The sequence below is a fragment of the Gymnoscopelus microlampas genome, assembly GCF_963454915.1.
Source record: "Gymnoscopelus microlampas genome assembly, chromosome: 2".
Lineage (NCBI taxonomy): Eukaryota > Metazoa > Chordata > Actinopteri > Myctophiformes > Myctophidae > Gymnoscopelus > Gymnoscopelus microlampas.
Window position 1 is genome coordinate 53,225,972 of NC_139939.1, and position 16,272 is coordinate 53,242,243.

Below are 16,272 nucleotides of genomic sequence, written 5' to 3' on the forward strand. Positions count from 1 at the left end.
GGAACCAAATGGACCCGCAAGGGTCCATTTGGTTCCATTTGTACACTCTCAGAGTTACAGACCTGTAAGGGTCCATTTGGAACCATGTAGGAACCCAAGTATTGACTCACCCACCAAAAAACCCTAACGGATGTAAACATTTGACACAACAACCATTACCGGAGTCGTGTACAACCAGAGACGATTGTTGTTACGACAACTCGCGGACACGCCCGCTCGCTTGCTGCCGGATTACCTTGATTGGACTAGCCTTTTGGTTGGGACGCTCGTTTCGATTGGTCAGACACTATCCTGCAGTCCGAGAGAACAAGATGCGCCGTGGAGAGAGAAGGAGTGAAACAGAACGATGGACTTGATTAGATCCATTGGATATGAGTTCTGTTTTTTTTTCTTCTGCTTTTGTATTTTGGTCCGATAGAACAGTTGCTTATGATTTCTTGTAGAATTTGTCCCTCATTCTTTAATATTACTATAAAAGCATAAAGAAGTACACTAGCTTCTAGTAGCATGTACTAGTAGCATTTATTTACCCTGAAAGGAAGATGTCCTTGGTTGTCTATGGGTGCATTCTGACAACACTGGTAATGTCTAATGATGGCACATAATAAACGACTCACAAAGCACATGGTTTTTGGTGTTGTGGAAGTGAGACTGATGGTTTTCTCACATAATGTGTGTGTGTGTGTGTGTGTGTGTGTGTGTGTGTGTGTGTGTGTGTGTGTGTGTGTGTGTGTGTGTGTGTGTGTGTGTGTGTGTGTGTGTGTGTGTGTGTGTGTGTGTGTGTGTGTGTGTGTGTGTGTGTGTGTTGGAGAGATGGAGCTCAGCTGTAGAAAGAGGATTATGGTATTAAAGATCGACAGTCTGGATTTTATGTTGATGAGAAATAAACTGCTGGATAAGTATTCTATCATCTTATAGGTGCTTATAGGTCACTGTTGTTTTGTTTGTGTGCAGGATTGCTTTATTTACTACTTAACGCTTTGTGATGCAGGCGTGTGGAGGAGGTGGTTCACTTTCAAGGTCTTCCGCCACGCCGCCAGCTGACCTACCAGGCCAAACAAACGATCAGCAGAGAGATGGAGCAGGAGAGGATGAGGAGAGCCGAGCAGCTCTCCATACAACGAAACCCTGTTGTGGTAGGACTCTCTCTACACACACGCTTTCTATTCCTGGAAAGTTAGCATGCTATAATGGAAGCCATTCTCGTGTTAATTAAAAAGATAAAATAAGAAATCTGAAATCTTGTTTGAAAACAAAAACCTGCCTAACGATGATGTCACTGGTAGGCGGGTTTCCGAACTGTCCACAGCCCTCCTCTGAGAAACACTCGAAAAGAATGGTACCATATTCTCATCGTGAGGACCAATTATATGCCTCATTTCAAATGGGTGACGTCATCCTTTTAAGTAAAGTTTCATGCCTCTTGCCCTAATAGAGCACCGAAGTCTGACGTAATTTACGCATCCTACCTGGGTTGCGTTTTTTCCCCCCATTCTGAATTCCCCCATTCTGAATTCCCATAGACGTCTTAACTTTTAATATCGCGTCAAATAAGAACTGTGTTCCAAAAGTAAACAAATGATCCCGGCGCCCGGCGATCTGACTGTTATGGATATGAAGCATCAACTGATGGTGAGAGAACGCTAATGTTACTTCTGCCAAATGAGTACAATTTTTTCCAATAACAGACTGTATCAAATATGAGTGACTGACTATCATAAACGATACAGAGCCTCCTCCCTGACAATATCGCAGAGACAGTTTGTTTATTTTTGGACCACAATTCTTATGAGACAATTCTAAGATGACCCAATGTTATTCTCCATAGAGAAATGACTTAGACCCAGGGGATGAACGAGTGACGTCAGGACTTCTGTGCTCTATACCAGCCGTGTGTTATAATGTGGTCTGTGCTCAGAGGTAGCATTATGTTTAATAACTTACTGTGTGTATCTGTACAGCACAAGGAAGAGAAGAAAAGCGCTGCTCCCATAACAACCAGGAACCATCAGCAGAGGCTGGAGAACATTGTCAAACAGACCAAAGTGGAGCCCAGAGTGAGACAGACAGACACACACACACACACACACACACACACACACACACACACACACACACACACACACACACACACACACACACACACACACACACACACACACACACACACACACAACTTGCATAAAGCATGGACCAGAATTCACTCTGATTATTTGAGTGTTTTAAATTGTGGTGTTGTAATAATGAACAATGTATTGACTCTTTAATCAATAAAAGAAAAACATGCAGCTGTTTAAACACAACTGCCTCTTCCACCGCTGTATTATATGCTGGATGTTACCACTAGATGGAGCCCCAGAGCCAGATTAAAGATTTTAAAGTGACATCAGTGGTAGATGATGTGTGTGGTGTCGTGGATGTTCACAATGAGAACTGTTCACAAGAGTGTAACAACCTAGATATATTATCTTCTGCCTATTCCGGTACTGGATGTGTGTGTGTGGATGAATGAGATGGAAGGAGACTCTAGAGGGGACAAATGAGGCCAATGAGAAAGCAGCAGGTTACGTTGGGTTCCCTTGTGAGGAATCTGGGAAACGAGGCTAATGAGACATAAGTATAACGCTGTGTGTGTGTGTGTGCACATGCATTAGTTTGTTCTATTTGACCTCATTAAGGATCGACGTGAATGTTGTTCTCAACCTGTCATTTTTTGTGCGTTCTTGTGTTCTAGCCGGAGGTGGATTTCTTCGGTAGAGCTCTTGCTCCCAAACCCCAGAAGACCCAGGCGAGCTCAGAGACAGGTAACAATGGAGGCCCCTGTGGGCTCCTCTGCTAAGTGGTGTCAACATCATGGCTCCCTTCAACAGGCGTTGTGAGAAGCACACACTTGCCAATGAGAAAAACACAGGCCAACAAACTACTTAAGATCACATTCATATTGGTCTAGTTCAGATTCGGATTTGTCTTGATTTGTTCCAGTTGTAAAACATATCAAACATGTATGCAGTGGTGGAAAAAGTACTAAAATGTTTAATACTGCAATATCAATACTGCAATAGAAATCTTTGCTTCTAGAAATACTCTGTTACAAGTAAAAGTCCGGAATTCAATTTTTAATTGAGTAAAAGTACAAAAGTATTGGTATCAGAATGTACTTAAAGTACAAAAAGTAGTCATAGTCATTATGCAGAATGTCCCGTTTCACAAGTTTGAAAAAAGAAAATCTTTTAAAAATAGCAAATCTACAAGCTTGTAGATCTGCTATTTTCAAATGGCCGAAATGTATATAGGGGCTGAAGTGGTTAGTGTATGTCTTTCTTGTAATAATAATCGAAATCTACAAAGTAACTAAAGTTTTCAAAGGAATGGAATTAGTAAAGTATAACCTAGCAAGTTTAGATGTTAAAGGGAACGCTCTACCCAAAACACACTCGCCCCATTTTTTCTTGTATTCGTTTTACTGTGGTTAAGGTTAGGAATAAGATTAGGTTTAGACATAGTTTTACTGAGGTTACGGTTAGGTATAAGCTTGGGTTTAGGCATAGTTTTACTGAGGTTACATTCAGGAATACCTAGTGGCGACCGTTTCGAGGTCGCCGGATTTGACCCGGGGCGAGCGTTCTAGTATTCACCTAACTTAACAGTGTCTCTGTCTGCAGGTGAGAAGAACATCGAGATGGCCATGGGAACAGCAGTAGGGAACAGTGATGTGTGGTTCCGCTTCAACGAGGGTGTATCCAACGCTGTCAGACGAAACGTCTACATTAGAGAGCTGCTCTGACCCCACCCGCTCTAACACAACAACATCTCTCTATCTCACAAACACATACGCACACATTCTGCAACCTGGTTATCAAGTTACACATGAGTTCCTCCTCCATGGTGAGAATGTGTTGTTGTTCCTTTTTCTGTATTAATAATCACAATAAAACATTTTCCAGTGGTTTTGTTAAATTCAAAACAGTCTTTATTTTTGATTGACGGTGTAAACAGCCAATAAAAACAGCTTGCTTGATAACAATGCTCAGTGGTCCTTCAGTAACGAAACTGCAAGAAAAGCTACTCTCAGTGCCGTGCACTCACACACACCGCCAAGAGGTCTGCCACTCGTCATAACATAAATTAAAAGCATTCAATGGGTGCCCAAATAAATAGATAATTAACAATAATAATAAATGCATTGCATGAGAGATTCGATTGTGACAGAGTGCATAATGATTGTGTGTGTGGGTGCATGTGTCTTTAGTTTGTGTGCGTCCATTATTATTGTGTGTGTGTGCGTGTGTGTTTGTGTGTGACCGTTAGAGGATCACACACTTGCCCTTCTCCACCCATGGGTTGGCTCTCATCAGCTCGGGGTTCAGGAACGGATCTTCACACACGCACCCCTCGATCCACTTGACCAGCCTGACACACACACACACACACACACACACACACACACACACACACACACACACACACACACACACACACACACACACACACACACACACACACACACACACACACACACACACACACACACACACACACACACACACACAGACAGTGTTAACCCCAGTACACAAGAAGTCAGATCGTGTGTGTGTGTTTGCATTGTTGATCATTAAAACAACACAATCTAAAACAGTCAAATAAACAGAGTGAATTCTGGTCCATGCTTTATGCCAGGGGTCTTCAACGTTTTTAGGCCAGGGACCCCCTAGCTGAGAGAGAGAGATGAGGCAGGGACCCCCTCTATATTGTATAAAATTGTGTTTCAGATTCAACCTTTTTTGTTCACTAGGTCTGCTCTTTTTCCCCTCTACACCAAACACCTCTTTGCCAAAAATAGCCGATCTACATGCTCACAACGCTTCGCAGCGCGAGGCGTTGTGAGCTTGTAGATCTGCTATTTTTTGGCTAAAGTTCTCCTCAGAAAAGGGATGCTAGGGTTCAAGAGGTTAGGGTAAAAAGAAACATCATGTCACCCAAAGATTTGGCGGGGTCCCGGACCCCCTGTTGAAGACCCCTGCATTATGCAAGTGTGTGTGTGCGTGTATACGTCTACTCACTCTGTGACTGTGATGGAGGACTTCTCTCTGTTGATGGCCAGCTGGTATTGAAGACTCTCCACCTCTCTCTTCATCTGAGGAACATCTAACTCATCCATGATGCTGCTGTAAACAAAACGACCACAGAGCATAAGCGCCATGGTTTTGTGTACGTCTACTCTGCACCACTGCACTTTTGTGTAAACGTTTGATCAAACGTTTTCCGTGTTTTTTTATATAACCGAAAAAGAGTGCATCAAGTGAGCACCTCTTAAGCAGCCTTTTATAGCAGCAGTAGCTACTATAGGTTTATAGCAGTAGCTATAAACTCTGTGTTTAATAGCCTACATCGTTTCCGTGTTCTGTTCTCACAGTTGGACAGTAATGGGTTAGCCACTTAAACCCCAGCATCGGCATTGTGGGGAAAGCTTTTGCTGAGAAATAGCAGATCGACAAGCTCACAATGCGAATGAGCTTGTCGATCTGCTATTCCGGGACTCTGGTTAATTGCTGAAAATAGCAGATCGGCAAGTTCACACTGAGCTTGTCGATCTACTATTTTCAGCAATAACAATTTTCAACAATGACAGAAAACAGAAAATACACTAGTATTGAGCCCTGAGGGACCCCGGCTATCCATATGGGGTTTAAGTGGTTAAATGTCATTGTCCCTCTAAAACAAAACAAAAATGAATAATGTGAAATGTACACTAAAATATGAATAATGTGAAATGTATACACCATAGTGAGAGTGTTCCTTCCTCATAAGTGCTGGGAACTAGAAACTGCCGTGCCTAAAGCTAAAGGCCAGACAGACAGCACCAATGCAACTATAGTCTCATCTCCTTGCAACAAGACAGTTTTAAGGCCAGAGTCTGACACACACCAATGCAACTCCGTGCAACCGACTGCCATTGGGGATAATGGTTGCAAGTGGTTGCATGTTGCAAGGAGTTGGCATTGGTGCGGTCTTGGCCTTTTATTATATCACCCAACAACGTTATTAACATTTATACTGTAGAAGATCAATTGAAAAACCTTTTAGAACATCATTTCCTCTCCCGTCCATCAATCTAATGGATCTAGATCTAAGTAGGTCGGGGATCTAGAGAGCCCGTTTCAGGTGACCGCATCACATCAGTCAACATCTGCCCCACCGCATCCGGTTAATATTCCAGGCTAAAGCAGAGGACTGTCTTCACACACACGTCAAGTTCACTTGTAATTGTATTGTATAGGTATTTATTTACTGACACACTATATACGGCAATGAAGCCTGCAGCCTCCTCCAGCCCCATATATAACATCCATACAGGGCTGTATATACAGACTATTACAGAGGCATGTCGTTGTCTTGTCTGCACTAAACAGACACACATAACGGCAGGCCTACTTTCTAGCGCCTACATCCAGATGTTGCTTGAAGATTCGCTTCAATAAACAAAGCCGCTTATTCGCGACAAATTAAATAAACGGCCATATAAAAAAATGTGACAAATAAATGTAGCATATCGGTCGGCGAAGGCATCTCAATTGTTTTACATCGAACCAAAGAGCGCACATTGAATCAAAAGATGTACCGTGATTATTAGTATTAGCCGATCCGCAACAGCCTGCCTTATAATAAACATTGATCAGCTAACGGTCGGATACATTCTAGCCGTTAGAATAGAATGATGTCTCACCGTCAGTCAGGGCCTTACAGTCAGCGAGAGAACCGTTGCTCTTCTGTCTGTCTGTCTCTCTGTCTTCTGTCTGTCTGTCTTCTGGACGGAGATGTTCAGTGGAAACAGCCTGTCTGTGTGTCTGTCACGATGCGGTGGATGGTGAGGTTTTCCCCGGCGGAGAGAGAGAAGCTCGGCTCGGCTGCAGGAGGTCCTTAGTGCGGCTCGGATGGGATGGATGTGGCGCAGGGAGAGCAGGGCACCTCCTCCAGGGCACCTCCCTTCTTCCCTTGTTGCGCTCCACTTGGGTAGCGACGACTGTGTGAGGAGGAGCACCAACCCAGTGATGATGGAAGTACTCAAATATGTTTTTACTTTAAGTAAAAGTATCCGTACCCTGTCGTAGAAATAGTCTGTTAACTTACATTTCATTGAAAAATCTAACAAAAATAATGATGATTAAAAAAAGAAAATAGCAGATCTACAGGCTCACAATGCGTTGCAATGCGACACATTGTGAGCTTGAAGATCTGCTATTTTCAAATGGCTGAAATATAAAATAAAATAAAAAAGAAATAGTCTGTAACAAGTAGGCTACAAGTTTGGTGTTAAAGATTTACTTGATTAAAAGTACAAAAGTATTGGTATCAAAATATACTTAAAGTAACAAAGGCAAAAAAGTACTCATTGTGCAGAAGTTCCCGTTTAACAAGTTTTCAAATGTCTAAAATGCATAAAAATCTTTTGAAAATAGCAGAGCTCACAACGTGTGGCACCAGCACCGTGACACTTGTAGATCTATTTTCAAATAGCCGATATATATATATATATAGGGCTGGAGTGGTTAATGTATAGGCTATGTTTTGTAATAATAATCAAAAAGTAATTCAAGTTTACACATGATTATAGTTGAGTAAAAAGTACCATATTTACCTCTGAGATATCAGTGGAGTAGAAGTAGGCCTACAAGTGGGCTATTGAAAATTTGAAATACTCAAGTGAAGTACCTCAAAATCGTACTTAAGTACAGTACTTGAGTAAATGTACTTAGTTATTTTCCAGTTTCCCCCACTGGTAAGGAGATGCGCATCCAGGGCTCCCTCTGGTTTGTTAGGCAAACGAGCTGTATGGAAATCCTCCCCTAGTGCCTCCAGGCCGAGGCAGGAAGCTTTGCAAATGAGGCCATGTCCCACAAGCAAATCTATAAACGTAGGCATTCGCGTGTATTGTATTTAAATAGAAACCGAATCCCCTAGCCTCATTTAAATTTCCCTTTTTGGCAAACAGACATCCACATTTTGAGTGATGTGATGTGTGGAAAAACACTTCCAAGTATGAAATATGCTCATTATATAATTTGACCTGAGTAACCAACGCTTTAGGCCAGGACTAACCTGATCACAACACGATTTAGGACTTTAAGAAATGGTCGTTTAGTCCTAAAATCATAGCTTGGGTCATTGGGCAGTCTCTGCACATCAATGGCCACAGTAGTCTACTAAAATCAAGTGCCCTTATGGCAGCATTTTGATACAAGGCTCCATCTAGTCAGATTATGTAAGATTAACCCATTTCTCTCTGGACCAAATACCATTGTATTGATTGAATACTAGATAGAAATGTAAAGCACAGCACAAGGTACAGTCAGACATTTAGGCTAAAAGATTACACAAAAAGTCCTGGGGAATTCTTGGGGTATGCATTGTGTGTAGTCTTAAACACAGCACTTCAAATCATACATCAGGATACAAGTTATTACACTAAAGTGCTTTACTTTTCAGTGTTTTTAAGGGCCACCATTTCTGACTGCATATACAGTAATGTATATTGAATATTGTTGCTGTCTGGCAGAAACCAGCTAACTCCATTTTGACGCCTTTGCATTTTTTCCATAACGTCTGTGTTGGTAAAAAAAAAATGAGCCAATGAAAAGGATTAAAAAGCGCTTCTGAAAAAACACCAAAGGGTGTAGTTAGCTGGTTTTGCTGACTCCAGGACGCACACCCTTTTCACCTCCAACCTCATTGTGAGCTTGGAGGTCCATCTGTTCTTAGCAATGATGAACAAAACCTCCTGACTAAGTTTAGTTTTTTTTCATTTCCTGAAAAACGTATATTTTGAAGTTAGCTGGTTTCTGCCCGACAGCAGATATGCAACACCACCCATGCAAGCGTTTTAAATTAGAAAAATCAATGAACAGAACATGAGCCACAAAATAGAACTATTGAGAATCAATCACATTTGACAAAAAGCAATAATGGATTTAACAATCTGTATTCTGTGAGAATTCTTATTCTCATGTACTTAAAATATTACCCTTTCATTGAGTAATATTCAGGCAAAAGTAGTCATTATGCAGAAGGTCCCATTTAACAGTACATCTGTGAATGACAGAGCAACGCATCAAGTCAAATTCCTTGTTGGTGAACAGTCTGCATTATGCACTTGTGTATTAAGGAACAAGATTTCAGGTCTCAAAGTTCTTGAATTGATTGAATATTTTATTAGACAAGAATGCAAAACAGCAGGAGTACCGTCAAACTCTTGATCTAAAAGGATGACACGAAAAAGTCCTTGCGGTCTTGTTTTCATTTGGGTCTTCAATGTCAGATACCTGAAAAAGAATACTTGATTAGAACACATTCTAAATTCTGGTATGACAGTTGCCACGAGGTCTCAGATCATACTTCAATCAGAATATGCCCTCATATGAGCGCTGAGCTACAGATTAAAAATACATTTTCCACAAGCAAGCATGTGGACTTACAGACACCTTGCGACTCTTGAACTGGAGTTTCGGTAGCAGCTCATCTTTAGAATTTTAAAAAGATTGAAGGTTCTGACTGAAGAGTTGCCCGGCAGGCATTCAGGCGTGCGGTCTGCCAAGCCACGGAACCTCATTTCTCCCGAGTCAAATTGTCAGAGAAGACAGGCCGACATCTCAACTGCGGGACAAAATAAATGAAAGAGGTCATACAAATGAGGACATTTGTGACATTCAAGACCACTTTCCTCAAACATTACATGACATTAAGCCTCAGATCTCAACCTTTGAATCAGGAGCTGCAATGCAACTCTCATAAAATCTCAAACATTATTATTTGTCATCACTGGCTTTTCAAGGTCATGAGGAAACCCGTTAACAGCCTATTAAACCCACAAAACCGCAGTTCACCACAGTGTGTCACAGATTTCCCCAGCCCATGATATCAATTATTTGACTTCCTGTTGTTTCTGTCTGGTGATGGCTTGTAAAGATAAAACTCACCAGTGCTTCCTGTGGACATCTCACTTCCCGTCATCAGCAGCTTTGGCAAACCTTATGGAATGTTGTGCAGGAGTCAGGAGGACTGTCCCTTCTAAGCTGGCTACCAGGCCCATTAAGGTCCATGGGAATACAGGAAGGTAGAGACCTGTCAATTTTAAGGGGAAGAAAAAAAATAATAATCAAATGGAGGTATACTTCAGGATTCCAAATTCATCAAAACATTACATGATACAGAAGCCTCAGATAAAGCATTAGAATCAGGAGCTACAGTGCAGCTCTCATACGAGGTGTCAGAAAAATGTTTTTAATGTCATCACTGGCTTTTAAAAAGGACATGAGGAAGAAGGCATGCCATGGCGCCATTTAGTAAAACCCATAACTGACAGAATTTCACATTGTGGGTTCATCCGACAGTCTACGACACATTGACTCACAGCTGACTTTTGAGCATTGACAGGCTCCATCTTCCAAGCTAGATGTCGTCAAGCTTTAGTTTTCACTCATGACTGAGGGCAACCACAGCTTGCCTTCGTGTCACAGTACTGGTCCTTCATTTGCTTCCTGGTAGAGATTGACCTACCAAATGAGAGCAAAATGGTAGAAAACATCAGTAAGACTTTCACAAGCAGATTGGTAGAGAGAGAGACAGTCAATTGTAAGGGGGAAAAACTGGTATCAAATGAGGTAGATACTTCAGGATGCCTCATTCCTCAAACATTACATGATACAGAAGCCTCAGATAAAGCGTTAGAATCAGGAGCTACAGTGCAGCTCTCATACGAGGTGTCAGAAAAATGTTTTTATTGTCATCACTGGCTTTTAAAAGGACACGAGGAAGAAGGCACTGTTTAGTAAAACCCATAACTGACAGAATTTCACATTGTGGGTTCATCCGACAGTCTGACTCACAGCTGGCTTTTGAGCGTTGACAGGCTCCATCTTCCAAGCTAGTCGTCGTCAGGCCTCACGTTTTCACTCATGACTGAGGGCAACCACAGCTTCCTTTCGTGTCAAAAAACTAGTCCTTCATGTTCTTCCTGGTACAGATTGACCTACCAAATGAGGGCAAAATGGTAGAAAACATAAGTAGGACTCTTACAAGTAGAGTGGTATTGACATGTCAATTGTAAGGGGAAAAAAGTAAAAACAGGCAAAAAATCTAATGAGGTATACTTCAGGATACCTCAAACATTACATGATACAGAAGCCTCAGATAAAGCATTAGAATCAGGAGCTACAGTGCAGCTCTCATACGAGGTGTCAGAAAAATGTTTTTTATTGTCATCACTGGCTTTTACAAAGGACATGAGGAAGAAGGCATGCTATGGCACCGTTTAGTAAAACCCATAACTACTGACAGAATTTCACATCGTGGGTAGGGATGGGACGATAATCGTTATTATCGTGATAAAACACTCACAATAATCGTATCGTGGAGATTTTAAGTTATCGTGAAATTGTCCTCCATCATACACTATGATGAATTATCTTTTGTTGAGATGCAAATTCAGTACAACGTCCAAAAATAGCAAATCTACAAGCTGACAACGCGTTGTGAGCTTAATCGCGATATCGTTAATCGCAAAAAAAATTGCCACAATAATCGTGGCATGTCATTTTCATATTGTATTGTCCCATCCCTAATTGTGGGTTTATCTGACAGTCTATGACACATTGACTCACAGCTGGCTTTTGAGCGTCCGTAGGCTCCATCTTCCAAGCTAGATGTCGTCAGGCCACAGCTTGCCTTCGTGTCAAAGAACTGGTCCTTCATGTTCTTCCTGGTACAGATTGACCTACCAAATGAGGGCAAAATGGTAGAAAACATCAGTAAGACTCTCACAAGCAGAGTGGTAGAGACATGTCAATTGTAAGGTGGGGAAAACGGTAAAAAAAAATGTATGTAAGTATAGGCTACTTCAGGATACCCTATTCCTCAAACATTACATGATACAGAAGCCTCAGATAAAGCGTTAGAATCAGGAGCTACAGTGCAGCTCTCATACGAGGTGTCAGAAAAATGTTTTTTATTGTCATCACTGGCTTTTAAAAAGGACATGAGGAAGAAGGCATGCTATGGCGCCATTTAGCAATTGACATTGTGGGTTCATCCGACACTCTATGACACATTGACTCACAGCTGGCTTTTGAGCGTCGACAGGCTCCATCTTCCAAGCTAGATGTCGTCAGGCTTTAGTTTTTTCACTCATGACTGAGTTGGATTTCAACTGAGGGCAACCAAAGCTTGCCTTCATGTCAAAGTACTGGTCCATTTTCTTCCCGGTACAGATTGACCTACCACATGAGGGCAAAATGGAAGTAAACATCAGTAGGACTCTCTCACAAGCAGAGCGGTAGAGACATGTCAATTGTGGGGGGGGGGGGGGGGGGGGGGGGGGGGGGGTTTAGGCTACTTCCGGATACCCTAGTCCTCAAACATTACATGATAAAGAAGCCTCAGATAAAGCATTAGAATCAGGAGCTACAGTGCAGCTCTCATACGAGGTGTCAGAAAAATGTTTTTTATTGTCATCACTGGCTTTTAAAAAGGACACGAGGAAGAAGGCATGCTATGGCAACGTATAGCAAAACACACAACTAACTACTGACAGCATTTCACATCATCTGAGTGTGTCTATGACACATTTGACTCACAGCTGGCTTTTGAGCATCATCTTCCAAGCTAGATGTCGTCAGGCCACAGCTTGCCTTCACGTCAAAGTACTGGTCCTTCCTTTTCTTCCTGGTACAGATTGACCTACTAAATGAGGGCAAAATGGAAGTTAACATCAGAAGGACTTTCACAAGCAGAGTAAATTATAGAACCTTTGAATAATCCTCTAAACCAGTGGTTCTCAAACATTTTTAATTTCAAGGACCCCAGTTTAGTACGCATTAGGACACAGTCGGACACACATAACTCTCATAGTTACAGACCAAAGGGTCCATTTGGCTAGCAACAATTAATCATTAAGCTGGGATCCATTTTAAGGACCCCAGGGGGTTCCTGGACCCCACTTTGAGTAACACTTTACTTAATGAATTGAATACACAGGACCACAATGGAAACAAGCCCCTAAGGGCTTTGTGTTATCCTTTTTAACAATCATTGTAAACCGTACAGTACAAATTGCAAACTGTTAAGTATTCAATCAATGGCTAGCAAGTAGCAACTATTGATCATTTATCTGGGAGCCAATTTAATTAAGGACGCTTTAAATTAAGACCTGGAACGCATCTGTGTCACTTTAGATTTATTTGGCTATTCAAAAATCTTGAAAAAATATTTTTCAGATGTTTTCTCAAAAAACTGTTAGGATTTAGAAAGAAATGTAAGAATCGCCTCAGGTCTTAATGGGTTAAGACCCCCAGACCCCACTTTGAGAACCACTGCTCTAGTCTCTAGAGAGACCACACATGCAAACAAGAATGAGCTCACATTGGTCTGTAAGCCCTTGATGTTTGGCTTTCAAATGATGTGCAAATTAGTCACTCAAACATTTATAACCCAAACATTACATGACATATTAAGCCTCAGATCTCAACCTTTGAATCAGGAACTGCAGTGCAGCTCTCATACAATCTCAAACATTATTTATTTGTCATCACTGGCTTTTCAACGTCATGAGGAAAATCATTAACCTATAAACCCACAGTAAAAGTCCGGAATTCAAAATTGACTTGAGTAAAAGTACAAAAGTATTGGTATCAAAATATGCTCAAAAGTATAAAGAACTGTCTACAAGCTCACAATTGTGAGCTTGTAGATCTGCTATTTTCAAATGGCCAAAATGGGCTGAAGTGTTTAATGCATGTTTTGTAATAATCAAATGTTTTCAAATAATTGTAGTGGAGTAGAAGTTACTCTAAGTACAGTACTTTAGTAAATGTACTTAGTTACTTTACACCACTGCTCACAACCTGCTAAACCTTTAGAAACTAAAGTTTTTAAAGTTTTAACACTATTTTATTCTTGGTCCACAGACCACGTGTTGCTGCAGAGTTCACCAGGGCGGAAACAGTGTTGCCAGTGTTGCCAGGAAACAAGCAACCATGCAAGTCTATGAAAACAAGCCCAAAAGGAGGGACTACAAGGCCAGGGGGAACAAATGCATTAATGTGGGGGTCCTTGACAAAATGTTTGAGAACGACAGGTTTATACATTTAGGAAACAAGCCCCAAAAATGGGCTTGTAGTAAGTAGACATGGCAACACAGGGTAATGTTGTAGATCTGCTATTTTCAAATATCCGACGCTCTTGAGGCCTAAGGATAAGGCCTAATAGTAGTCGTGTCTTTTGAGGTATTTTTCATAGATCTGGTAACATGGTCGTCTTGCCAAACCTGGCACTACAGATTACACCATGGTGAACTCAGCAGCAACACGTGGTGGACCAAGAATAAGCTGTTTGTTTAACACTTTTTAGTTTCTAATGGTTCAGCAGGTCGTGAGAACATTGATTGTAGCATATCTGATATAATAATGATATCATATCCTACCTACTAGCCCCTACGGAACCTCTCCCTCCGCTATGTAGCTCCGAGATGAGCTACATAGCGGAAGGAGAGGTTCCGTAGGGGCTACCTACCTACATGAGTACCCCTATATGTCAAGGACAAGCTGTAGCTTTTACATGCTACACTGCATGAGGTAGTTATGGGCCTTTAAGACTTTGATTTGCAGATTTCAAAAAGTTAGAGATCCTTTTAAGTAATGCCCAACATCCACACAAAACTCACCTCTGTCGCTACTTGTGTTTGAGCGGTTCTACTATACTCTGTACTAGTCTGTAACATTATTACCATCCTTTGTATCAAACCAGCAAAGGATTATCTAAAATAAAACACTACTTCTCCTAAATAACGCCCAGTCTTTGAGGAGGAAAATGGAGAAAGAGAATCTAGACATGAGGCACCGTGAGTAAGTAGAGCTAGTGTTGCCATATTTTGCGAGAGAAATAAGCAACCCGGTCTAGGAAAACAAGCTCAAAAGAAGCAACTTCTTAAGCCACATGAGCGCTTTAATTAAACCTATACTTTAAACCGGCTTCGGCGATTTGAAAATGGCTCGTGAGCTTGTAGACCTGCTATTTTCAAAAACTCTTGCAATAAAATGTGGAATATTTGATATTTTTTTAGAACATTCTAACAACACAAATGCTCCCCTGTGGCACAAAACATTTTCATGAAACTATTTGAGAACCACTAGTTTAAATAATAATAATACAAAGTTGGAAGCAAGTCTAAATAAGCAACTACACTTTAGAAACAAGCCCCCCAAAAAAACACAACCCGCAACTAACCAATCTTTACATGCTACTTTACAGAAAAAGAAGGCCAAGGTCGCTTATAATAAGTAGACATGGCAACACCGAATAGAGCTCTTCTTCTATGGTGACGTCTTCCGCCGGCAGCCAATAGCTTTCATTTGTAGTTCTGGTTAGGACAGAAAGACGAGGAAAAGTACCGCTTAAGGTGCAGAAGAAGACTACAACTACCATCTCCTCAAAATGGAACTTCCGTTTTAGATAAACTGATCCCCCAAGCCAGGAGGCTGATAACAGGGAGGGTACTTGACCATAGTACTTGACCCATTGAAGATAAAATCAACAATTTGACCACTTAAATATATCTGAGAAGCAAAAGGACAAATTGTTTGAGTTGAAACTATTTGTTCCATTCAGTCAATTTTCAATTCAACTGAGCTTTATTGGCATGGGAAAACATATGTTTTAGATTGCCAAAGAAAGTGTAAAATAAATAAAATTGGGGAAAGTATTTACAGTTGGAGGGGGTATAGCATGGTGTTAAACAGAGTTATGTCACATTGTGTCGTTATATACATGTTATATAGGCTCTTAATGTGGGCTGGGGGTCTGTCCAGCCTGGACAGACCCCCAGCCCACATTAAGAACTGACTAGTACACAATCATTACAGACAGGGACTGAGTAGACCTCTAGACCGAGGCTGCTGCACATATAAACAGAGCTGCTACCTTTAAACATATATTAAATCTGAGTAAACGATTTAAATAGTTTTGAGAAAAAAATGCTGCCGATTGTCCCAAAGTGACTGCAAAAGATTGCGGCTATTCGTTTCAAAAAGCTTCCCTGGACAGCCCAGGGACCCCCATGCACTGGTCCTTGAGGGGGTTCACTTCCAGGGGTTCCTCAGCTAAATGATTGACTGTCAATGACAGTTAATCTCCGCCATTATTACATGTACAAAAGCTAGAGAAAATACAATGGTTTTTTTTTAGTTTCACCTTACTACTGTATACCTACAGACTGAAGACAGACAG

General features: G+C 41.3%; 2 protein-coding genes and 1 long non-coding RNA gene across 4 annotated transcripts in view; 1 reads left to right on the forward strand and 2 right to left on the reverse strand.

Moving 5' to 3' along the window:
• Positions 1-4,024, forward strand: part of chtf18 (CTF18, chromosome transmission fidelity factor 18 homolog) — a 17,929-nt gene extending 13,905 nt beyond the window's left edge. Inside the window, exons 20-23 of the mRNA XM_084084234.1 lie at positions 992-1,136; positions 1,962-2,057; positions 2,735-2,804; positions 3,663-4,024. Coding sequence (XP_083940360.1) covers positions 992-1,136; positions 1,962-2,057; positions 2,735-2,804; positions 3,663-3,784 — 433 coding nt within the window. The 3' untranslated portion in view covers positions 3,785-4,024. The remainder of the gene's footprint in view (positions 1-991; positions 1,137-1,961; positions 2,058-2,734; positions 2,805-3,662) is intronic.
• LOC311064415 (guanine nucleotide-binding protein G(I)/G(S)/G(O) subunit gamma-13-like) lies at positions 3,971-6,980 on the reverse strand. The gene is made up of 3 exons (XM_084084245.1): positions 6,725-6,980; positions 5,061-5,165; positions 3,971-4,410 (listed from the first exon to the last, which is right to left on the reverse strand). Exons 2-3 carry the CDS (start codon positions 5,156-5,158, stop codon positions 4,305-4,307), a joined length of 204 nt encoding a protein of 67 aa, XP_083940371.1. The 5' UTR covers positions 5,159-5,165; positions 6,725-6,980; the 3' UTR covers positions 3,971-4,304.
• A 2,206-nt stretch (positions 6,981-9,186) lies between these two features.
• Positions 9,187-14,849, reverse strand: LOC311059405. 2 transcript variants are annotated; one of them, XR_014602158.1, is made up of 9 exons: positions 14,711-14,849; positions 12,627-12,729; positions 12,110-12,266; positions 11,655-11,767; positions 10,881-11,023; positions 10,406-10,547; positions 9,972-10,116; positions 9,471-9,648; positions 9,187-9,317 (listed from the first exon to the last, which is right to left on the reverse strand). It is a non-coding gene; the product is annotated as an uncharacterized lncRNA (long non-coding RNA). The 2 variants fall into 2 exon arrangements; XR_014602159.1 differs by having other exon boundaries at positions 12,627-12,732.
• Positions 14,850-16,272: the final 1,423 nt, after the last annotated feature.